General features: G+C 34.4%; 1 protein-coding gene across 4 annotated transcripts; it reads left to right on the top strand.

Moving 5' to 3' along the window:
- The first annotated feature begins 279 nt into the window (after window positions 1-279).
- Window positions 280-22,700, top strand: PIG-B (phosphatidylinositol glycan anchor biosynthesis class B). 4 transcript variants are annotated; one of them, XM_089644487.1, is made up of 10 exons: window positions 280-323; window positions 740-1,027; window positions 2,263-2,473; window positions 2,887-3,031; window positions 4,552-4,680; window positions 6,301-6,453; window positions 8,060-8,161; window positions 9,064-9,249; window positions 15,418-15,679; window positions 17,175-22,700. In XM_089644487.1, the coding sequence occupies exons 2-10, from the start codon at window positions 764-766 to the stop codon at window positions 17,280-17,282; spliced, it is 1,560 nt and encodes a 519-aa protein (XP_089500613.1). In that variant the 5' UTR covers window positions 280-323; window positions 740-763; the 3' UTR covers window positions 17,283-22,700. The 4 variants fall into 4 exon arrangements, with proteins under 4 accessions (XP_089500613.1, XP_089500614.1, XP_089500612.1 ...); XM_089644488.1 differs by having other exon boundaries at window positions 308-319; XM_089644486.1 differs by having other exon boundaries at window positions 317-432.
- Window positions 22,701-24,683: the final 1,983 nt, after the last annotated feature.

Here is a 24,683-nt window from a genome sequence, read left to right as displayed (position 1 = left end):
GTTATAATAAATAATTCCTATATACATGCCTATATCATATTAAAACGCAAGTTTAAAAATAATGCATTTGCTCTGTGCTGACAGCATAAAAAAGTACGGGTGGTCTAACTTTTTATAATTTACAAAACAGAAATATGATTAAAAAAATAAGTGTTTTTATATTCTATATTTATAACTATTTCTTGTGATCATAAAAATAATATGCTACAGCTATCGCGGTAGTTCGTATTGTAATTAGGTACGCACAATTAACAACAAACAATTTAATTTTGACTGCTGTAAACACTGATTACAAAATAGACGCTTCCCGATTTGTCACGTAGGTAAATTTTAGGTTATAACGCCGAAGTTATTTAAAAATAAACTATTAAATAATGACAAAAATCGAATGAAAACAAACCTAAAGTTTTCTCAAAATAGTTGTTCCAATTGGTGTGTTATTTCTTTCAAGTTTTATTCACATTTTAATTCACAATCTCGAGTTCAAAACATTCGCCGTGGGAGATTATTTTTAGTTTTGTTTGGATGGAAAAAATGTGAAAATTTTTGTACCTAGTTCCGACAATAGTTTTTTTTTATTTGTCATCAAATTTATTTATTGAGTACCTTGTATATATCGCCATATAGTTCATCGTGACACTATGTCAGAGATACAATTTCTAATCTATGTCGAGGTAAATGATATTGAATTACAAACTGATAGTTGTTTCTTGAATTGATAACAATGTTTCATTTGCAGGATTGGGTGAATAGGGTTGGTAAAATGGGGGTCGTTTCGAACATGAAGTCTTTTTATGTTATCGGATTTATTGTGGCTGTGAGATTGGCTTCGGTATTCCTGGTTCAGACGTGGTTTGTTCCCGATGAATATTGGCAGAGCCTTGAAGTAGCTCATAAACTTGTATTCGGATATGGTAGTTTGACTTGGGAGTGGACCAGTGGAATAAGAAGCTATTTGCAGCCAGCTTTCATCGCCGGAGTCTACAAAGTCTTGGAATTATTGACGATCGACCATGCGGAACTCTTGGTAAGTAAGCCAATATGGTTAAAAGTACCTTTACAATTTTGTGTTTCTATATATTTAATTAGGTACTTAATTTATTTGTTCATAATTCTTAATATTTATTTATCGATCATATCACTGTTGCGTAATGGTATATGTAAATAATAGTAATAATTATTGGCTGATTTATATAGCGCCATTATCGTGAAAAATCACCTCAAGGTCGCTGTACAAATACATATATACATTGCATAATAAATAGTGGTGTACATCTAAGACCCATAGCCAGTGACTTACGACTAAGGCTTAAACTACTGACTTGAAACTAGTGCCTTACATCTAAGACTTTTATCTGGTGACTTACACAACTAAGGCTTATAACTAGTGACTTATGACTTATAACTACTGACTTAAAACTAGTGACTTAATGACATACATATTTATAACTATGGCTTAAAGTTAGAGACTTACAACAAACATACTTACATTTAAAAATACATGTATTAGATTTTGATTGTGTTATCAGTGATAAGACTGAAAACACAATCAAAATCTTAAAAATATAATAATAAAGATAAAAAAAATAAAAATTTAGAAAGTAAAATTCATTCATATATAATTCCAAACACATATAACAGATATTGAACAAATTAATTCTTCACGGATAATTCTTGATAATATAATCGATAGAGCTTTGTCCATTCGGAAATTCAACCAAATGAACTTTGCCCATTCGGACATTCAACCAATAAAACTTTGCCCAATCTGACATTCAACCAATGGAACTTTGTCCATTCGGTCATTCATCCAATGAAGCTTTGTCCATTCGGAAATTCAACCAAATGAACTTTGCCCATTCGGACATTCAACCAATAAAACTTTATTCATTTGGACTCAATGCATCCTCACTTTCTTTCATTGTTATTATGTAATCAGCGAAAATCACGTAGTTTAGCTTATTAAATCTTTATTCTTCACCCTATAACCTGTCTGCATGGACTGTCAGTTCAATCACAGGTGGGTGCTACATTTAATTAACTATGTAATCCATGAAAAAGAAGGTACGGTACAACAAGATTTTACGCAGTGGGCTCATACCAGCGAGGTATGTACTTCACTTCCATCATCCCCAAGCAAACAATCCAAAAATAACAAAGTTGGACACAGAACCGATCCCTGTGGGACACCAGCTGTTGGTGGTTATAATATACTTAAAAAATCTTTTGCAAACAAGTAGATACCTATTTTATTTTTTACAGATATTAGTTCCCCGCCTACTGCAAGCTCTCCTAAGTGCGGCCGCAGACTACTCCTTCTACAAATGGAGTGGCCACCACAAGTGGGCATTGTTCCTGGTCCTGACGCAGTGGTTCTGGTTCTACTCCGCCACGAGGACGCTTGTCAACACCACGGAAGCTTCCCTCATTACCATTGCACTGGCTAGGTTCCCTTTCACCCCCGGACAGCCAAGTAAGTACTTAAAAATGTTACTTTTTTTGTTCGATTTGAATGAAATTCAAGATTGCAAATTACCTTTTCAACTTTTAGTGCGCAGACATCCATACCCATCGGATATGTAAAATTTTTATCCACTGAACGCTGGCGTATCTGATCGGCAATATTTGTATTGGATTTTGTACTTTAAAAAATGTTTTTAGCTTACTAAAATAAATCATATTCGATTAGCAACAAAATAATAAATCAGATAAGAGTTCTCGCTTCTCGTTTTGTAAAGAGCAGCCATTTAAAAATAATAACAAAGTTATTACTGTGTCACTCTTTAAGGATGCGATGTTGAAGCGATGGGGTCCGACCGGAATAGGAGAAGTGGAAGAAGATGAGATGAAATAGGTGTTGTTAATAATTGAAATGATTATTTCCAGAGGACAATGGCTGGCTATGTCTGGCGGCGCTATCCTGTGCAGTTCGCCCAACAGCAGCCATAATTTGGATGCCCCTCTGCGTATACAATATCGTTACATCCGAAAACAAAAAGCGTTTGATTGGACTGTTCTATATTCCTATTGGGTAAGTTATTATTCATTTGATTTTAAAATTTTAATGCATACTTCCATTTTTTTATGTATAAACCCTTTCTAACAAACATTCTTAAAATTTTGCACAACTGATAAACAACCATTTAACCTGCATTAATTTATTAGTAAGGGGGAAAGGGTTTTTTGTTATTATGATATCAATGTTTCTCTATTCACTGCCAGCTTAGACATTTTATACGGGTGCCCGGGTGTTAAGTGTTTTAACTTCGGGAAGTGATTCTGCATGATTGTAGAAGTAAAAAAATATATTGAAATTAATAAAATACCACTTTTATTGTTTATAAATACCAACATTTTCATTGTTGCCATTGTCTATGTCTATTATTTTTTAATGACACAATTGTCTATGTCTATTATTTCTCTATTGAAAACATTGTCTATGTCTATTATTTATAATTAGTATTATTAAAACCCTGAAGAAGTGAGCGTTGCTCATGAAACATGTTGGTATTTATAAACAATAAAAGTGGTAAAAACTAAGTATTTTATTAATTTCAATTAAAATGGTGCCACAAATTAAGTTTGCTGTGTTAGAAGAAAAAAATTTTTTTTTTCTCATTTTGTTAAAACACTTACCTTAAAACGTTGGAATTTCAAAAAAAGTAATCCGTCTTTTTTTGCTTGTACTATAGTGTAGAATCATGTCCCGAAGTTACTGTAGTTTACTCCAAAGCAACTTATACGTTGTACATATATATTAACCTCTGGAGAACCGTTTGTGCACCAGTGACAAGAAGTTTTCTGCCGACCAACCGTTTAATTTTGCCCTAGCCGGAATTTTTTGATATGCAATTTAAACCTGTATGCCATGAGAAAGTGCATATTTTTTTTTAACAGAATCGCTTGCACTTGAAACACTTTACAGATCATTTTTGATTTCCCTTAAAAAGGGTTTGGTGTTCCAAAGGTTAGGTATGTTACCAATGTAAAGGTGTTACAATAGATTTATTTCGATAACTATACGCTTTAATAAACACTAATGCCTGAATAACACCTGCCAAGTACTTGGCCGAGACAGTGCATTCGGCCGAGTGCTCGGCTGGTGTGATCAGTACAGTCTGTACTCGGCCTAGTAGCGAGCGAGTGATTCAGGTTACAAAGTGGATAGGCAAGGCTTAATTACTCGGTCGAGTAAGTACCACATACTCGACTCGGCGCTTCACTCGTCAGTCAATGAAAGATTTTTTTTTTTTATGAGTGTGTCGTTTGTTGTAAAACTATCTTAATTTTTGTCCATTGCGAAACCATGTTAACAGCACTTTAAACTAATCTCAATTAACTGACTCGCCCACTGTCTCTTCTACATGTGATCATCTCTACTCTCAATAAGTTTCTCGGTCGAGTAACAATGCAAGAGACTCTGCTGAACACTCGACAGGTGTAATTCCTCCTTTAATGAGAGCAATTGGCGGATGAGAGCGGTATTTGGAACAACATTTTTTTGTTTTTTTTATTCATTTTAAATCATATTGTCTTTATTATTATTTCCAGTCTCTCAATTCTGGGCCTGTCGACTCTGGTGGATTCCTACTTCCACGGAGAGCTGATCTTCACTCCGTATGAATTCCTGAAGCTGAATGTTCTCAACGAAATCGGAAGCTTCTACGGCAGCGAACCTTGGTAATTGTTTCACTGAATATTAAAAAAAAGCAATAAAATTGACATTGGCTAGAACTGAGAGATCTATTTCACATATTAACTTGCCTAACGAATTAGTTTTACCATTACCTGGTTTTTCCGAGACAAATACGGTATCTTGTTTAATTTTTCGTTATTTAAAATTGTATTTTAAAGCCCTAAAGGTCACAATAGAAATGATGTTTCAAGCTAAAACTAGTGTTGTTGACCTACAAATTTGACATAATATCCTCACTGAGATCTCCTGAACTCCATTGCTCATCATTTGAGAGTATTTGCTTCAGACAAACTTCTGCTTCATGATTATGACTGTGTTAAAGATCATATAAGACAATATAGTTAAATCTGTTCGCTTTAGCATTTCGAGCTATCATTTTGAAATATTGTTATTTAAAATTTTAGCACATTACTTCCTTAATGTTTGAAGTCATTAAAAATGATTTTACTTCCTTAGGTCTATCTTAGTTTATAATCTGAATACCGCATTAACCACAAATCAACTTATCAAGTGCACGATATTATGTAATTAAAAGTTTTCAATGTTGCAGTGTGATACAATGCATGACTTTGAATCCTGTAGTTGAAGGTTTGATTGTTGACATTATAAATTACAAAAGTGAAAAAGAAGTTTATGCGTTACGTATATATGAGAGAATATACGTACTATCCATTCCTGTATCCTTGTTCTTAACAGGAATGCTCGATTTCAACACCTTAGAAGCACGCCGAAAAATATTTTTAACAAATTTAAAAAAGTAAAGTGTTTAACTTATATGTGCCTTACAAATATACTCTTGAAAGATCCCATGTACTTTTTTATACTCCGAAAGCGAGGACTTCTGGCTATCAGAACTCGCCAATCAACAGAGCGACTCAACTGCTCAACGATTCTGCATTGATCATCGCCATTTTTAACATCACTTACAGAAATCTCAGCAACTATCTTTTGACGTATGTCACAAAATAGTAAAACTGCCTCCATGACCTTTTACACTTACATATACCTCAAATTTGTAATCTTCTTCGTGATATATTGGTGCATAACTGTTTTATGGAGAACATGAATAAATAACTAAATAAATAATAAGTAAAATAGGAAGATATAGATTTTAAAAGATTTATGTAAAATACATGAATATATTACCTACTCCCTCTAATAAGGTTGCAGTGTTCTGTGAAGCAGCAAGCAGGTGCCCAAAACATACACAACAGAGCTACGCAAATATCCGATGCACATTTGTATTCACATCGCAAACAACTTGTCGCGCTTATCCTTTGTCCGTCATTCTTTGTTAACTGTTCGAAGCATTGATCTAATCTAAAGCACCTGCATTGTTTGACAAAAGTGACACTGTCTTTAAAGTCTCTATGATGCAAGAGGGAATAAGTTCACCTGACCGATCGTAGAAGATTGGCATTGCCGACTAGTTGGCAACGTGTGGTTGTCTACGAACCTCTGTGCGGTGGTATGGCGGTAATTGCCAAGATACTTTTAGTCTGGTATTTGTGTTGCAGACAGATCAGCATAAATTTTTATCTATTCCTTTCATAAAGAACCTGGATGGAAAGTGAAAGAAGGAAATAATTTATTTTGGTTTCCAGGTATTGGTACTTTGCAATTGGCTTCCCAACCATTCTCGGGATCAACCTCCTCCCGCTGCTGTGGTCTGCCGTAGAAGTCCTGAGAGACAGAGAGGTCTTCAGGACCCAGAGCCTGCTGCTGTTTGTGATTGTCTTCACATTATCCGTTTACAGGTATGCATACATAAAACCGATTTATAATATTATATTAAACACCCTTACTTCTAAGGTAAAGAATGATATTTTTTATCGTTTTCTATATGTGATATTCTAGATAGTAGTTTAATAAGTTACCCATATATGGCACTGGTGACAAATTATGCTGTCGATAATGCAAGGATCGAGACTTATAGAGAGTATCTACGAGATAAATAAGATTACAAACCCAAGATCGCGGCCCAGAATCGTTCCTATCGCTTGCTATAAGCCATCTGAGCTCATTGTAGTCTATATCACTAAATAAATGTCCAAGTGTTTGACCTTGGAGTTTTAATTTACAAACCCGAAGTCAATTAGTAAAAAACAGTATCTTCCTTGGGACTCTCAAGGAAAAAACTATGTTTTTACTTACCACGGCAGTATAAAAGAGTGCAACTGATTGTCCAATGTCTCTTCTTCATCATCTTTTGCTTAAGATAATACATACATGCTGTTGGTTAGTCTATTAACTATTATTCTCCAATATTTTATCTTTAGGGGTGCTGTGCGGGGGAGTTTTTTAAGGAATGAAAGATGTGAATATGTGGCTTAAAAATACCATGATGTAGGACGTAGGAAACACAAAAGCAGGCATACCATTTGTCACTCGAGCTGTAGGGCATGTGAATGAATGATAATAAAAACAACCCATTCTCACGCTGAAAATTTCAATTGTGTACCAATGTTGGGACGGTGTTTGGCGTGTCTCATGGCTGTGCCGTATTTATAAAAATGCTAAAATCTGCAGTCTATTGCAACATAAAACACATTCTTGGTGACATGCCAAATGTGTTGAAATGACAATGTGTTTCAATGACACTTAGGCTGGGTTGTTTCACAGAATTTGAACAATTCGTCAAATTTTAAAGTTCTGTGAAAGTTCTATTCGTGATCTGTTATTATATCAGTTATGTGAAACAACCGGCCAATAAGATATAATAACAGTATTTTAATAGAACCTTTGGGGAGCTTGAAAATTGGATTGATCGATTGATGGACATCGTTCAATATATGTGACTTATTTAAAACACAAGATACATGCGTCTTTAGCGGGCGGACACTCAAATCGGAAGTTGCAAAATCCCCCGCAGTAGTTTCTGGGGTCGTTCCAGTGTTGCCGAATGGTGGGTGGACCTTGCCAGAAACTAAAAATTTATTTACACAAGCAGTTCCTACAAATTGCTTGAATTCTGTGAAACAACTGGCCCTAAAGTTCGATGACAGGAACGTACATTAACATTCATAAATCATTCCTAATCTCATAACAATCTTATATTTTTTTATTTATTTTTTTTAAAAAGAAAGACAAACATTCCCGGGTTACGAATAACCTGACAATATTTGAAAATCTCCTACTACCACCACAGTAAGCTGAAAATGTTGCTTGAGTTGTGATGGAGGACTTAGCCAGCCGAAGAATTGAACACACTACGCCTGGTTGGGACCCAAGCGCGATGTCAACTAAGCCACCGACCGGTCATTATTATTCCTAGATCTTGAAAAAAATATGTTAAAGATGAACATATTTTTCAAGTTCGTCATTGAAAATTTTATACACATATATATATTTTTTTGATTTCAGCACATTGCCCCACAAGGAGTTCCGTTTCATCCTGTCCCTCATTCCGATGGCTCTCTTCATTACCCAAGATACCATCTCCCGCTGGAGCAGAAAGGCCAAAGGGTAAGCAGATTTAACTCCCAACTATGTAATGCTAGCAAACCACTAGTAAATCGTGCCCTTTCTGTGCATACCACAAGATATGGATCTGCGCACCTTCTTTTGCTTGAGGCCTTGCTATACTTCATTAATTTATCTAGATCTGCATCTTAGATCTTATCTAGATGTACCTCCGCACCGGGAACCATTCATTGGATAACCAGCACCTCTTCCATAGGTCACCCCAAGTGGTTTGCTAAGTTTGGTGATTTAGCAGGGGTGTCGCGTTCTTTGGGTGAGGTGTTTTCAGAATGCGCTCCGCCCTCCAGCTGCGTGGCGAACCAGATCGGAAGAGTCTGGTTTGGGGAAACCCTTTGACCTCTCCAACTGGTATCTCGACCCATCGTCTTGCGCCACAATGGAAGGAATATAATGATATTGACGCACTGATCCCTCGATTCCAACCCAACAATCATACCCAGAACTTCCTCTCCTTCCTTTCCTTATAAAGACCTTTCACACAGCATCCCAAAAGATGACATAGCCCCTTTGGGAAATTATTCTTTTGACCTCCAGCATTGAACATAATATGCCTCTCAAATGTTTTGAGTTTTGCCGATTCTTGTTTGGCTCTCAATCATGCAAAATTAGTTCATAATTTGTAGTTCTTTTCAATTTACTCACAAGAGTACAAACTGCCCCCAAACATCTGGGGGCAGTGGCACTATGGCATCCCCAATTGGGGTATGTTATAAGGCTAAGGTAGTGGGGTTAATGAGATGGGAAAGAGGAAGGATTCCACTACCGGATTCGTCACCAAGGACCACGCTAACCGTCAATAACCAATAATTCCTTTATTATGTTCTGTTTTATCATTGCTATTGTTTTATCCATTTACTAAATAAAACATCTCATACTCATTGCAGAGTGTGGGTGTACCTCATGTTTGGTGTCATACTCCTGGGCAGTGTGGCTCCGATGGGCTACTTCAGCCTCATCCACCAGAGAGGCGTGATGGACGCCATGCCCGTCCTGCGGGACATCGCCAACAAGCATCCGGCCAACACCTCCCTGCTGTTCCTGATGCCCTGTCACTCCACCCCCCTCTACAGGTAATACCAATCACTGTCAAGTCTAAATATTGTACAAAACCTCAGACCTAGTGTTTCGCAGTAATTCACGTGTTACAGCTAAGTTAAGTCATCAAATTATGTTTTTTTAAGGTTCTTTTTTATAAACTGAATGTGGGAAAATACTATGTTCATGCTGTTCTGTCAGAATGAGATGAAATACGCTTTCAAATTTCATTATTAGAAATAAACTTATAATTTTTGAAATATTAAAATTATGAATGCAAACATAAAAAATGGCTCTTCTTAATGTTTTGTGTAACTAAAGTTACTGATAATAAAATGAAAGAAAAACACACAAACATTTTACTGTAACGTATTATGAACATTATTGTTACCTCACTTTTTTGTTGTTTTATATAAAAATAATGAATACGAAATTCAAAAAGCTTCATAAATTTTTCTAAAATTGTGTTCGAAAACTTTAAAATTCTAATTCTTTTGTGGTTAATTTATAGATTTGAATATAAAGCGTAGTATTTTTATTTCTAAAACCGTTTAGATCATATTTCTCCACCTGAAACAGTAAGGGAGACAATAATTTCTATGAGACCTATCTATATGGGCTGTACACAAAAATGAACAAATTACCCTGAGGGGTTAAGTAAAAATGCTTAGCTACATTAACCCCTAAAGCGCCGAGAAGACATTTAGAATAATAAATATTGTATCTATTTCTTTATTATGATTCACTCTACTGAATTAATAATAAAAAATATACACATAGTGATAATACACCTCTTATTTAATTTAATTTAGAAACTGTATTGAAAAATAACACTTCAATAACAAAAATTCACTTTCACGTGTTATTTTTAATTTTAGGTTTTTTTTATAACTTTAAGTAAGCAGAGAATTAGAAAATGAACATTCACGGGAATTTTACGATTTAAACGATACGGCAAGCCACGATGAAAAATATATCTCGCAACTGACATTATTTTGTTCATATGAATGTGTTGTAGAGAGATGAGAGATGTCTGTTGAAAAACGGTTAAATCATTTGACATATAAAAGTATTAGCTCTGTAAATACCGCAGTTACGAAGACGCGGGATATATCAGAATATATCTCTTCAAATTGGCCACATTTTGACCAGCGTTAACCCCCGCATTCCGAATTTCTACCGATTTATAACATATTTCTCTTTGAAACTATGTTTTGAAGAGATATATTCTGATATATCCCGTATATATCAGAATATATCTCTTCAAATTGGCCACACTTTGACCAGCGTTACCCCCCCATTCCGAATTTCTACCGATTTATAACATATTTCTCTTTGACACTTTAAGTTTTGAAGAGATATATTCTGATTTATCCCGTATATATCAGAATATATCTCTTCAAATTGGCTACACTTTGACCAGCGTAAGGCCCCCGCATTCTACCTATTCGAATTTCTACCGATTTATAACATATTTCTCTTTGACACTTTAAGTTTTGAAGAGATATATTCTGATTTATCCCGTATATATCAGAATATATCTCTTCAAATTGGCTACACTTTGACCAGCGTAAGGCCCCCGCATTCTACCTATTCGAATTTCTACCGATTTATAACATATTTCTCTTTGACACTTTAAGTTTTGAAGAGATATATTCTGATTTATCCCGTATATATCAGAATATATCTCTTCAAATTGGCCACACTTTGACCAGCGTAAGCCCCCCGCATTCTACCTATTCGAATTTCTACCGATTTATAACATATTTCTCTTTGACACTTTAAGTTTTGAAGAGATATATTCTGATTTATCCCGTATATATCAGAATATATCTCTTCAAATTGGCCACACTTTGACCAGCGTTAGCCCCCGCATTCCGAATTTCTACCGATTTATAACATATTTCTCTTTGACACTTTAAGTTTTGAAGAGATATATTCTGATTTATCCCGTATATATCAGAATATATCTCTTCAAATTGGCTACACTTTGACCAGCGTTAGGCCCCCGCATTCTACCTATTCGAATTTCTACCGATTTATAACATATTTCTCTTTGACACTTTAAGTTTTGAAGAGATATATTCTGATTTATCCCGTATATATCAGAATATATCTCTTCAAATTGGCTACACTTTGACCAGCGTAAGGCCCCCGCATTCTACCTATTCGAATTTCTACCGATTTATAACATACAGTAAAACTCGCTTAAGAAGTTCCCACTTAAGAAGTTTTCACGCTTAAGAAGTTTTGATTTTTGGTCCCTTGAAAATTCCATACAAAAAACACGATTTTTTCCCACATAAGAAGTTTTAGAGCTAAAACTGCTTCCCGCTTAAGAGGTTTTAGAAATCCGGCGGTAAAATCAACACAAACGAAATATTGTGTCGCAAAATATCTAAAATGAACCTTTTTCCAAGTCATAAATTGAAAGACGTTGACTGAAACCCATACCTAGTACCTGAGACCATAAAACCCTTTGTCGGCCGCCGGGCCATAAGCCGTAACCTGCCGTAACCAATAAACATCCAATAAATAAACCAAATACCCCGTCTCCTAATCCCCTAACTAGGTAAAATAGCAATGGAACGAATAAACAATGCGGAATTATGTAACAAATATGCAAGCGTCTTTAAGGCCGAAATAACATGAAAGATTATATTAAACTCAACCTTAATGACAACTGGGCTAGATCTACATTTGCATACATTTGACGCCTCCTTCAATAATCTTCTCTTTGATAATGAACATAGAGATGTTTCGTAATATTATTGTATAAAATTTTTATTCCATGGAATTTGTAAAACACGAAAAACTTTTGATAATCTATCGGATCACGGTTAATACGGAATATTTCACCTTTAAATACATAACAACATGATTATATGGCGGGGGAGATGGTAAAATATGCATTATAATTACGTTTTTTTCATTCAAACATCAAAAATTGCCGTGCATCATGTTTCATCTGACATTTGTCGTAAATTAAGTTTGAAGGTTAGGAAATACATATGCATAAATTTAAAATGTAGATTGAAACGAAACTTCGCAAATGATTTTTGTAGTTTTTGGATGCGTTCACAGATTATAATTCCAGCGTCAAACAGCTTGTATGATATAACTTTCTGATTCAAGCATCAAGCCATTTATTTATGTGCGAAATCGTAGCTATTCGATGTCTGCTAGTTAGGTAGGACCATAAATGAACCTACAGGTACATAATATTGAGCTGCGCATATTATTTTCATAAGGAATTTCTAGAAAAGGATTAAAATATCTTTAAAAATATACGATAGTCGACTGTGCCTGGCGAAAATACATCATGACAATAGTCTCTCAAATCTCAAATGCCATTGGAGCAAGCAGCAAGCGTGCAAAAAAGTTAAAGTCCGCCAACTAATAAGCAGTTTGCCGCGTAGATTTTGTGAGATTTTTCTGTGCAGTGCCATGGCAGGGTTGCAGTACGCAAACGGTTCTGAGGCAAAGAACCCGCTATCATCTGTTTGCGGTTAACAAAATTACTTGCGGTGTCCTTTTATCAAACCGCTTGGTAAAATTAACCACAACAAGTCTTTCTTTCTCCCTCAGTTCATATAGTAAACGAAAGCGTAAAAAAGAGACGGCGTATATCCACAGCTCTGTCTTCAACTGTCAAGTTAAGAGTGAGTAATCACTAACAAGTAAATATGTATAATCCATTGCCTTTACACCAATTTAAAATAAGATCAACAGTATGAACCTTTTGGAATGCTGCAACTTTTACTATCCGAATTCGAGTGGCTTTTTCGAGGGATGTACTTTAACAGTTTTAAAATTGTGTTTACTTTGTCCATGGGATGGTTTTGTTTTGATTTGTAATGTTTAGTCAAAATTTTACAACAAAAGAATTCAATAATAGAGTTAAGCAATCTACTATAGATAAATACTTCGAAAAAAAATAAAATTTATATGTAGGTATGTAAATAAACTTTTTATAATCAACTATGTTCTACCATTTTTCATTTATTTCACTTTCCCACCTTTTTCTAAATACATATGTAATACTAATTACCATGATAACTAGAAGATGTATATATATATATTTTTTTTTTTGACCGCTTGGATCATATGAGCTTGTTTTCATGACAATTTAACGTAGGTAGACATAGGAATGACGTATGCCCCGGACTCGAGTTATTAAATGGCTAAAATTGAATCCCACTTAAGAAGTTTTCCCACTTAAGAAGTTTTTTTTCCCCGGTCCCTTGGAAAACTTCTTAAGAGAGTTTCACTGTATTTCTCTTTGACACTTTAAGTTTTGAAGAGATATATTCTGATTTATCCCGTATATATCAGAATATATCTCTTCAAATTGGCCACACTTTGACCAGCGTAAGGCCCCCGCATTCTACCTATTCGAATTTCTACCGATTTATAACATATTTCTCTTTGACACTTTAAGTTTTTAAGTTCCTAAATAAATATATGATATTTGTAATGCCTAAACGGTATTTATATGAGATTCCCCCGATGAAAAAAAAGCAAAGTAAGCTCCAAAAATTATTAAAAACACATTTTGTTCTTTTATTTAATATGCTATTGATATGAAAAAAATCCACAATGTATCTTTAAATGCAAATTATTTATTGATTTTTGATTATTAAATATTTTCACCATTTTCGGTTAATTATTATCGTTTTTTAATATTATCGCGCTCCCTCTAACATTCGTATTTACATATTTCCCTTCCAAACCATCTTTGAACACTTACTACAGAGCCTTAAACGATTAATGCTGGAAAACGATTATTTGAGGAAATGATCGATCCAGATTTCACTATAATTAAAAATATAAATATGGCGTTGACAAGATGGTGATATGTACCACGAAATGGTAAATAATCTAACTATCTAATCTACTGCCGTAAAACATTTGTGTACAGTACCAGGGAACATTGAGTGTCAGCTGTGGGTATGGGTGCATAGATGAGCAGATGATCTTTTCTACCCAGTGGGCAGACTGTCTATTGCTGCTGTAGGGCTTTTAATAATCAAATGGAGTCGAATTGTATTGAAGGTGTAATTTTTTTTTTAAATAATTAAAAACTAGTTTATTCCAGAATGTATGCAGGGGTGGTGCAATGCAATACATTCCATATTTTGAAATAACAAAAAAGAAATCAGACGAATAGTAAGAATAAGACAAAATAACAACACATAGATAGGCAAAAAATGCAGGATAGAAGTGAACAAAGTTAAACACAAAAATGTGTGCAAGCAGCCGTTTATGGAGGATATTAGAACATCCCCGTCTTCAGAGGACCTTCAGGGGGGACTCTGAAAGAGTGCACTTTTCCCTCCAGGAACATTTCCCTCCAGGAACATTTCCGTAGCGCTGCAGTATCTCAGTAGGCGGAATAGTTAGCGATAAGCATTAGTTAAATACATATTTAGGGGGTATTTCACTATCTCTTATTATGTTCTGACTAAGCACTAATCCGCGGATTAGTCATTTTTTCGTTTTCACTATATCTGAATAACGCTAACGCTCGGGTTAAAGTTCGATTTGACTAATCAGTGCTCGAACCTCACGTTAGGCGCTATTCCTCGAATCAAAGATGGCGTCAAAACATTCCGAGTTTGACAGCGGAGAAGTGAGTCGAATTTTGTTGCGAATTATTATCGATACCGAGGTTTTTGATTTACAGAAGCAGGTGAAAGGGCGGCGATGCGAAGGCCGCGAGTTTTAAGAGCTCGAATGAATGTGAATGCTTGTATGATCCATCCTGAATTATTTGATTGTGTTCAAAATAAGAAACAATGTATTAATTCGACACGAATCTATCTAAAATGACCTGATAATCAACATAACATAACCAAAAAAATGCACACTTTGCGGTGTGCGGACTGTAGCGGGAAACTTGTCAATTGGCGTTGACTTTAGCATTCCATGGACATTGCGGCAAAACATGACAGCTGCTGTAGTAGATTGGGTAACTGCAAACATTTTGCGATGTTGCCAGACTATTTCGAGTGTTATTTATCCGGAAGCTCGGCAACAATGGTGAAACGGTCGCCGTTGAATAACGAAGTTATTCTGATCTTTAAAGCCAGCCAACGGCTAGCTAGTCAGATATTTAGCCCGACATAGTGAAATACCCCCTTAGTATTCCAACAGCAAATTAGTAGAGTTTTTTTTTATCATAACACCATAATTATTTCCAGTCACCTCCACGTAAACATCCCCGTCCGCTTCCTGACCTGCGAGCCGAACCTCTCCGGGAAGCCCGACTACAAGGACGAGGCGGACCAGTTCTTCGAGGAGCCGCTGCGGTGGTTCCAGCGAGAGTACCTCAATCAGCAGGTGGGTGAGGGGGGCAGGAAGTCCAAGCTGCCCTCCCACCTCATCACTTTCGATTCGCTGGCGCCCAAGATCGGCAACATATTGGCTTACTATAATCCCATTCATACGCTGTTCCATTCTGACGTGAGTTGCTCAATATACAAATTATTCATTTTTTTATGTGGTGCACAAGATTCCCAACTGTCCAGAGCCAGTGGAACTATGGCATCCCCAAGTGGGATACGTTGTAAGTATGAAGGGAGTGGGATGAATATTGTGGAATTTTTTGGGAGACACAAATTTTTAATTTTTCGCTTTTGTTTTTTGTTTGCGGGAAAAAATATGCTGTCAATATGCGGTTAAGATTTTTATTTTCAAATAAGTAATACTTCAAAAGTAATAGCTATTTTACCAGAAACATAATTTCACAGGCAAATTTTCAATAGCCGCCCGCTTTTGTGCATAGATTGTGATAATATTTAAGATGCCTTTTATTTAATCTTGGTTTTTAAAAAGTTATTTATCTACGTCCTAATACAATCCTTATACATATTTAATTTTAAAAACATTTTTTATTATGAATCAATCACAAATTTACCCAAGTTAATACTTTCTTATTATTTTATTTCCTTTGATAATTCGCCAAATATCTTAATTTTTATTTTTTTTATTTTTTATATTAACTCCACACAGGAGGCCCTGAAGAAAATAATTTCCCTCAGGGCCTATGTCATCTTTGGGGATGCTGTGTGGAGGGTCTTTTTGTGGAGAGGAAGGAGTGAACATGGGTCTTGAAGAGTCCCATGTTGTAGGAGGGAGGAAACACAGAGGCCGGCAGTTGGTTCCACAGCCGAGCTGTTGAACTTAAGAACGAATCGTAGAAGCGACCCGTTCTCATGTGACAAATGTCAACCGTGTACAAATGTTGGGCGCGCGTTTGGCGTGTATCCCGACTACGCACCGGTGCCGAAGGGATCAATGACGCTAGTTCCTCAGAGCATCTTCCATTGTAATACCGATAATTACTCCATACATCAAGGACTTTTTTTCTGAAGGGGAGTCTTAACTCATTTCTTTTCCCCGTCTCATGTGTTCATTTGTGATTATTAAGCGATACTGCTATAAAGCTATATTTACAATTTTTTAATCTTAAAAAAAAACAGTATATGAGGAAACGGAGCGTATATTTCAGCAATTGGCAAATGCAAATCGTAAAACAGGTGATCATCTTTTTTTTTTTGTATGTTTTTATTTAGTTATAAAAATTACATTTGTATACCTAGTAAAAACCTTAAACAACTTATTTCCATGACATTTAGGCATAAACCACGAAAGCAGCAAGATTTTTAAATTTTTGAAATACCTCTGACCATTGGTGTTAGCCTACAGAAGGGTAGAATTTTAACCAATCGATGCTCTTTATTATAACCGATTTGTACACAAAATAATTTTAAGGGTACATTTTTTCAAATTTTACTATTTCTCACATCATCTTCTTCCCCTCATGCTATTGGGGTCAGGGATCCATCTCTTCAACAAGAAGCCTCATGTCGTCCCTGTCCTGGATTATTTTAGCGATCTCCGTTCGTAGTTAAGTTTTTCACTTTACTGACATTTTTATTTATTATTTCGTTTGCAGTTACCGCTTAGCGACAGGCAAGGACACTCGGTGATGATCTACGAACGCGTGACGAGAAATTCTGCGGACAAACCAGCACCTGCGAAAAAACCTGCAGTACAATTGTAAAGGCGATAAATAATTTTGACAACTGCCACTAACAATATCAATAAAGAAGACAAACTTGAAAAAGAAACATGTTTTTACAAATAATAATAATAATATAAAATGTCAATTTTGCCAAAATGAGAGCACAACTTCAGTTTTAAGAGACATTGTGACTTAAAAGTGTGTATTTTTATGAAGAATATTAAATTTCTTACAATATTCAATAAGTTTTAACGACAGAGTCTTAGGCCCTGTTGTTTAAATTATCGTTACATTTGGCATTGTCATTAAATCATGCATCAATACATTTTTAATGCAACGGTCCGTTAATCGCTGACTCTCAATCCATCAGCGTTTATTCAGATTTGAATTTGGGTTGTTTGATTGGGTGTCAAGCACAACGGTCATTAAACTTTGGACCGGCGGCTTTGTTGTTGATGACTAATTTGTTGTTGTTGATGACTAATTTGTTGTTGATGATGACTAATTTGTTGTCGATGACTGATTTGTTGTTGGCGGCTGATTTGTTGTTGACGACTAATTTGTTGTTGATGACCTATTTGTTGACAATGTTAAATGTGACTGGAATTCAAACAACTAGACCTTATTGTACTTGCCAAATAAGTTTTATGTACAAAATGTTGTAGCCTTAAAACTAAAATGCTAATGTAACAATCTTTGACATAATGTTGTGTTCATACAATGCGCTTAAAAAATAATTGTGTATTTTTTTATAAGATATACTGATGTGTATTGTTTTATTCTAAAATGACAAATCTATTATATCACGTATTTAAAATACCTGCCCTGATGCTATAATTATCTACATATTATTTTATTTCAAGAAGAAGTCATTTCACCACCTTTAAGTAAACTTTTAAGTGACTACTCGGCAATTAATTTGGGAGGCAGATTTGGGTACATATAATGATTATTGGAATAATTTAATTTAAATAATAATTTGTTGGATAACCAACACCTACCTATGCCATAGGTCACCCCAAGTGTTTCACTACATTTGGTGACTTAGCAGTGGTGCCCGGGTTCATGAGGTTTTGCTGGGTCTTGGTGGCGGATACATCTGCCCACTTGGGAGAGACTGACCCACCTCTCATACCCCTTTCCTTCCCTGAACTGTCTCTCCTTCCTTTTCTTGAAAAGACCCTCCATACAGCATCCCCAAAGATGACATGATCCTGAAAAAATTATTTTCCTCTGGGCCTCCTGTTATTCCTTTTTTTTCTCTGGGCCTCCTATTGAAGCTAAAAAAAGCAATTTTAATCATAGGATTAACATGGCTGTCAAAGAAGTTACATATTTAATTGACATGTAGTGTTACACGGCGGTGGTGAAACAGATAACATACATTACTCGATGAGTGGCACTAATTGACAGTTTACTCAGAAGTGACGATGCACCCCTAAAGAAACACTGTTATTTTTAAAATCCAAGTGTATTCAATATTCAAGCTATAATATTTGTAATCTTATTATGCAATTTTTTTTATAAACCTTTTCAGATTCAATCTTTAGTTTTAGAAGAGTTTATAAAAAGTTTTATAAATTTGGAGTTAAAAAATTATCTGTGTGTGCAATAAGATAAATTATATTCAGTTAAATCTGAAAAAAGATTTTTTTTTAATGGTTTTTGAGCAATTTTTAATGATTTATGTTTTATATTTTGTAACGAAAGTTTAAATGAAATATTTTTACTGAATGATACAACCTTGTTTCTTTTCTACTATTGTTATTTTATTTTTTTGTTGTTTTTTTGTGTTAACAGTTTTTTTTTAAATTTTATCCTACAAGTCACAAGAGCTTCCCTGTCTACAGTGTAAAGGCAGGGAAGCTATATCGACTCCCAGTTGACCAACGTTGTGAGGCGGGATAAGAAGGAAGGGATTTATTAATGTCTTGAAGAGGCCCGGATTGTATGAAGGAGGAGAAACTGATGCCGGCAGCTCGTTCTACATACGATTCAACACAAAAACGGTATTCCGTCTATGTTTCACGCACGTGTGCCGGTGCACCGGAGATCAATGCTGCTAGCTCCGTAGAGCCGGCTCCATTAAATTACCTGTAGAACAGACTCAGCATGCCAACATTGCATCTGTGCATTAGAGATGGCAATCCGTCTGTTAACAATGGACTGTCAATCAGATGGACCGCCCTCCTTTGCACAGGATCAAATAGGTTTTACAATTATTGTGGGGCTCCAGCCCAGAGGTGGCTCCCGAATTCAATTGTTGGGCGTATTATATATATATTATAAGCCAGATTTACTCGGACTTCTAAAGAGCCTTGATACTTGAGTCGGTCTGATATACTTACACGAAGCATTTCAATGGATTCTTTGTTGGGAAGGGTGCTTCCATCAAATTGCACCAGACAGTCATTGATCTCCCTTGGGTTTTTAGAACATGCTCTCTCTTGTGATTAGTCACTCCAAAAACCGGCAAGAATCCAATTAGTGAAAATGGCAGAATATAGTGCATACACGCAAAATATTATACAGACACCGCCATCGATTTTTTTTTAAATTTCAATTTTTTGGTTTAAAGTTAAGGTGTCGTGTTTATGCTTGCAAAAAGACTCCATTTTGTAAACTTATTAAAACAAAAAATCAACCTATAAAAACAAAGTTTTACTATAATACGTATATATCTATTTTAAAATTGTTTTACTTGAAGATTGAACCTTCCTACCCAGGAACTGGAGTCGATAACCCTACCAATCTTGACAAATGGCGATCAGGTAGGACTGACTATATTACCTGTTTTAATGTTATTCGATATCAGAGAAATGTGTTTATGTCTGCGTGTGTGTATGTGATTGCCACCAAAAGTTGTTAGAATGCATTGTCATCAGCGACGGGTCTATCTGCCGAGTTTCAGCTTGATCGGATGTCGGGAAGTTGGTTAATTATTACATCCAAGATTTGAATTTAATCATTACCGAAAACAAGTTTTTTCAATATTTTCCAACTAGCATTCTTCAAAAGTCAAATGAGGCTTTCCTGTAAATAAATACAGTTCTATGATTTTTGAAATTGAAAAAACTGTGAAATTTGACACGGAATTTGCCATGCGCTTTTTCACAGATAAAAAACCAATGTTTACAAGTGACTCGAATAGATTATTTCCTTTTCAAGTGAATAAAGTATATTTTAGTATGCTGGGAGCATTTTTTAAGGTTCAAAATACCATAAAATCGAGGCAAGTGCTGTGTGTTCCTAACAAATCCGCTACATATTCGCTGGTTTCCATAGTTGGTGAAAATCCCTATTATTATGTATTTAATGAATATTGGAAAATTTAGCTATGTTGAATTATATAATTATTCCACTAATGTTCCAGAAGACATCCCACTAACAAATTTGAATAATTTTTTTTCCGCTCTCAAAATAAATCTCTCTTGCTATAAAATTGATTTAGTAAATAAATATAATGTTACAAGTGCTAGAATTTGAGGGATTTTTGTCAATTAGGGAAATGAAAAATTATACATATTTTATTAAAATAATTACATGTTACATGTGAATTTTCCAGACAAAATTCATGTTATGTACAAAAACGAATGATTAAAAGACAAACAAAGTGGAGTTGATAGAAAAATAATATTCTTTTAAAGAAAAAATAGATTCAAAGATTACGTAAATTTAAACTAAGTACCTATACAAAAATAATACATTCATCATAAAATAATGTGCAAAGATAAAGAAAGAAAATGAGAAAGTAACTTAAGACGAGACAATACCCTAAAATAAAGTCGGAATCTTGACAATGTAAGTGCAAGCCATGCATGAAATATATGACGCACGTTCCTTGTGTATTGGACAGACCTTCAGTTGAATTTGCCCTAGCAAATCTCTAAAATAATTTGGGAATCTTAACAGCATAAATGATGAAGTTGCGTACAAACAAAATTAAGCGAGTGGCTCGGAGTAATGGACGGACCTACAGAAGAATTTGCCCTAGCAGGCCTAAGACATTTAACTTTCCGTGGGGTTTATTTGTGATTATTGTAATACTAAAATCTGATGTTTCTAGAGGAATCCGTCGGGAGATTATTAATTCATCGTCTAGAAAAATTAAATTTGTTGCTTACCGCTAATTTTATAGTTGAAAACGTTTCATAAATGTAACGTTACATAAAATATTTGAATGGTAAGGTACTGGTTTAATTAATCTCAAATATAAATAACTTACATCCGTAGGGATCGCTCTAATTATAAATATTATCATTACAAATTAGTCTGAGTTAATTAAAATGTGAGCCTTGTGCAAACCCCTGCTATTAGAATCTTGTCTCGCCTTAAAGATCTTACACAAAGCAGGGGTAGTGAGTTCATAATTAACTCTTTGATTTAATTTTTTCTAATATAACTTAGTAGATTGACCCAGGGACAAATGGAAAATATCAGCATCTGAAAAGATGTTATTGTATTTTGTGCTTGTCCTTCTGAAAAAGAATGTTGTGTGTAGTTAGTTTTTGAGTGTGGGGTTTGGCAATGTGTTCAGAAATTATGATAATGGTTAAAATTCACACAATTTAACATGGCGGTTTATAAATACATGATCAATTAAGTATGTATATTATGTAGTTAAATTTACATTCAAATATAACATTGCATTTTTTTGGTTTGGGCTTCCTATTATCATGACATTAAGGACGGGTTGTTTCGGAGAATTTAAACAATTATTCGAAAACAGAACTTGAATAGGACTTTCACAGACCCGAAAACGAATGTTAAAATTTGATGAATTGTTCAAATTCTGCGAAACAACCCATCCTAACACATAACGTTGTTTGTTTTTTTGTGAAAGTATTCATGCTTTTATTTAAAGATACTTTATTTAAATGCTGTTGTGATTAGTTTTTATTATTTCAAAACCTGAAAATTTTTATGTTTTCATATTGGACATCATTTGAAAAGTTTTGTCTTCTTTTTTGACAGTTTTGACAATATTTCAGTGCTCGTAGCTCAAGATGTAAATTACACTGCAAACTTAAAATAGTTGCGTTGAATTACAAATTACAGACAGAAAAAGGCATGCAAATTTCATGAAGCCACCAGTTTAAAAGTTTCTACTACTTCAGAAACCAGATAACCAATTTTTTTGTTTGTCTAAAAGTAAAGATAATAACAATATTTGAATTTCTATTTGTTTTTTTTACCTAAAAATAACAATATTAATTTAGTAATTTTTATCAAAATGAACATTGCTCATTAAATATAAATATATACACAATGTAACCATCTCATATTTAAAGTATCAAACGGAACTGATATCAAATAATGTATGGTACATACACAGTAGTTTATAGTCAAATATTATATTTAATCTTATCATAAGAAAGGTATTGGTATACAGTACATATAAATCTTATAAAAGCATATTGTAATTCTATTAAAAAATATATTGTGGATGTTAAAAATATACTTGTAGCTGAATATTATCATTGTTTTTTTGTGTAAATTGTATTTCGTTTTTGTCTGAATAAAGATTTTTTTATGTAAGTAGTTGAGAAATTAATTAATTTTACCTTTTATTTATTCTATGATTTTACCCCATTGTTATTTTCTACATTATGGAAATGCTCCCAATCACAGAGGAAGCCACTATTGTCTATGAACCTGACTCAACAAATAGAGCATATGGAGCATATGCTCCATTTGCATATAAGCCAATAAGGAACTCCAGTTAGTTTTTTTTTACAAATGTCAATTTCATGGTTAAAATAATTTTCAAAGTTTTAATTCTCCCAAAGTATCCCAAAATCGCACAATCTATGGACTTGACTTATGACATAACCAGTCACCAGTCTCAAAAAAGCTTCGTTTTTTTCAACAGGTGCTGTGTTTTGTTATTGTTATTGTATTGAATGAAAGTGCAAAAATACATCAAATGACTTCACTTGATAAACAATTTACCGTGAAAAACAATTACTATGAAATTTAAAAAAAAATAGACCATATACATATTACTCACGTAGACTGGTTGCGATGTCAGATTTAGTCGTAACAACCAAATGATGTTTTATCAGTTTTTAAATGACAATTTACAGATTCTTTGTAAAATAATATATAATAAAACTTATATATTCAGAAACAACGCTTAAACTACGCAACGGATCTGTTAGGGTTTTCACTATCATTTAGAGAATTTATTCCGGAAGGTTTCTATATATAATACATGCATATTATATTTATAGAAAGGAGAAAAAAACGGTGTTTGTAATTGAGTGGTGAAAAGATATTTTCGGGTATTTACATTGCAAACGCTGGCTAAACCTTATGAGATACGTCAAAATAATGTATTGTGCAATAAGGAAGTTGAGTAAAAAATATTTTGACTTATAAAAAAAATGTTCATGTAGATCAAAAAATATCGATTCTGAATATATAAATATATTTCTATATTATTATTCTTAGAATTAGTTAAACGTTCTTGAAAAAGCATTCAATAGCAATAGACTGTATACGCTCCACGATTGGTCGAAAGAATTCTGACGTCACATGTGTCGTGATTGTACGTACAACAGATCACCTATGGTGCATCTCTTTCTATTACATGAGAGATGGTCGGTTTAGATGAGAAAGGTGTATAGGCCAAAGGTTTATTTGGGTTTGTCAAATATATGTACGTATTTGTTGTTATTATTATATGAAATGGATTTCTAAAGATACATATTCGTATAGTGCTTTATAATAATATGTTGTTTATTGCATAACTTAGAAGTTTTTATTATTATACATGTCACATAGCATGTGATACACTTCAGGCCGCCGGCCGCCCAGAAAAGTCAAACAGTGAACTGGGCTGTAAACCGTTATTTTACTATTGGTCTTTACTTTTCTGCGCGGTGGTCCTGAATTCGCGCGGGGAACGTCAACAAGTAGCGACGGCAATACCGTACAAGTACCGTACCGGGCGAGAAAAGCAAATATTCTAACTTAAAATATTAATTTAACTATGATATCTTAATCAATTTTCTTTTTTTTAATAACATCAATTCTAATAGACGGTTAACATTGGTAAAAAAATTACTGGAATTCCTTGTTGAAGAATTACAAATTTTTCGATACAAAATGCTTATGCGACGTGGTTTTCACAGTTCGAATGACGTCACACCACACCCCGCCTGTTACCGCTCGGATTCCGCTCGTTTTGGCGGGCTTAATAAAATTTAAACTTTGAGAATTAATTTAATTATGAAAACAAACTTTAAAAAAAAATAAAAAAATACCAGTATTTAAGTTTGAATGCGAACATTGATAAAAAAAAATAAAAAAATGGACTCAACTTCCTTATTGTACATCTTAAAAAGACCTACTCGCGATGGTATTTGTCTATCTGATAAGGATAACCCCCAGCCACGCCGGGTACTCGTCAGCTAGTTGATCCATATGAATATTTTT

The sequence above is a fragment of the Hesperophylax consimilis genome, chromosome 21 (genome assembly GCF_061612785.1).
Source record: "Hesperophylax consimilis isolate HC1 chromosome 21, BYU_Hcon_1.0, whole genome shotgun sequence".
In the NCBI taxonomy this organism is placed as follows: domain Eukaryota; kingdom Metazoa; phylum Arthropoda; class Insecta; order Trichoptera; family Limnephilidae; genus Hesperophylax; species Hesperophylax consimilis.
Note: the sequence above shows the minus strand (reverse complement) of the source record. Positions and strands in the feature narration are given on the sequence as shown.

What these genes read in the sequence shown, in the direction of transcription:
- PIG-B (XM_089644487.1), top strand. Translation starts at nt 764, where the DNA reads ATGGGGGTCGTTTCGAACATGAAGTCTTTTTATGTTATCGGATTTATT. An exon ending in TTCACATTATCCGTTTACAG is followed by an intron (nt 6,454 to 8,059) that starts GTATGCATACAT and finishes TTTTGATTTCAG; the next exon opens with CACATTGCCCCACAAGGAGT. An exon ending in CACTCCACCCCCCTCTACAG is followed by an intron (nt 9,250 to 15,417) that starts GTAATACCAATC and finishes AATTATTTCCAG; the next exon opens with TCACCTCCACGTAAACATCC.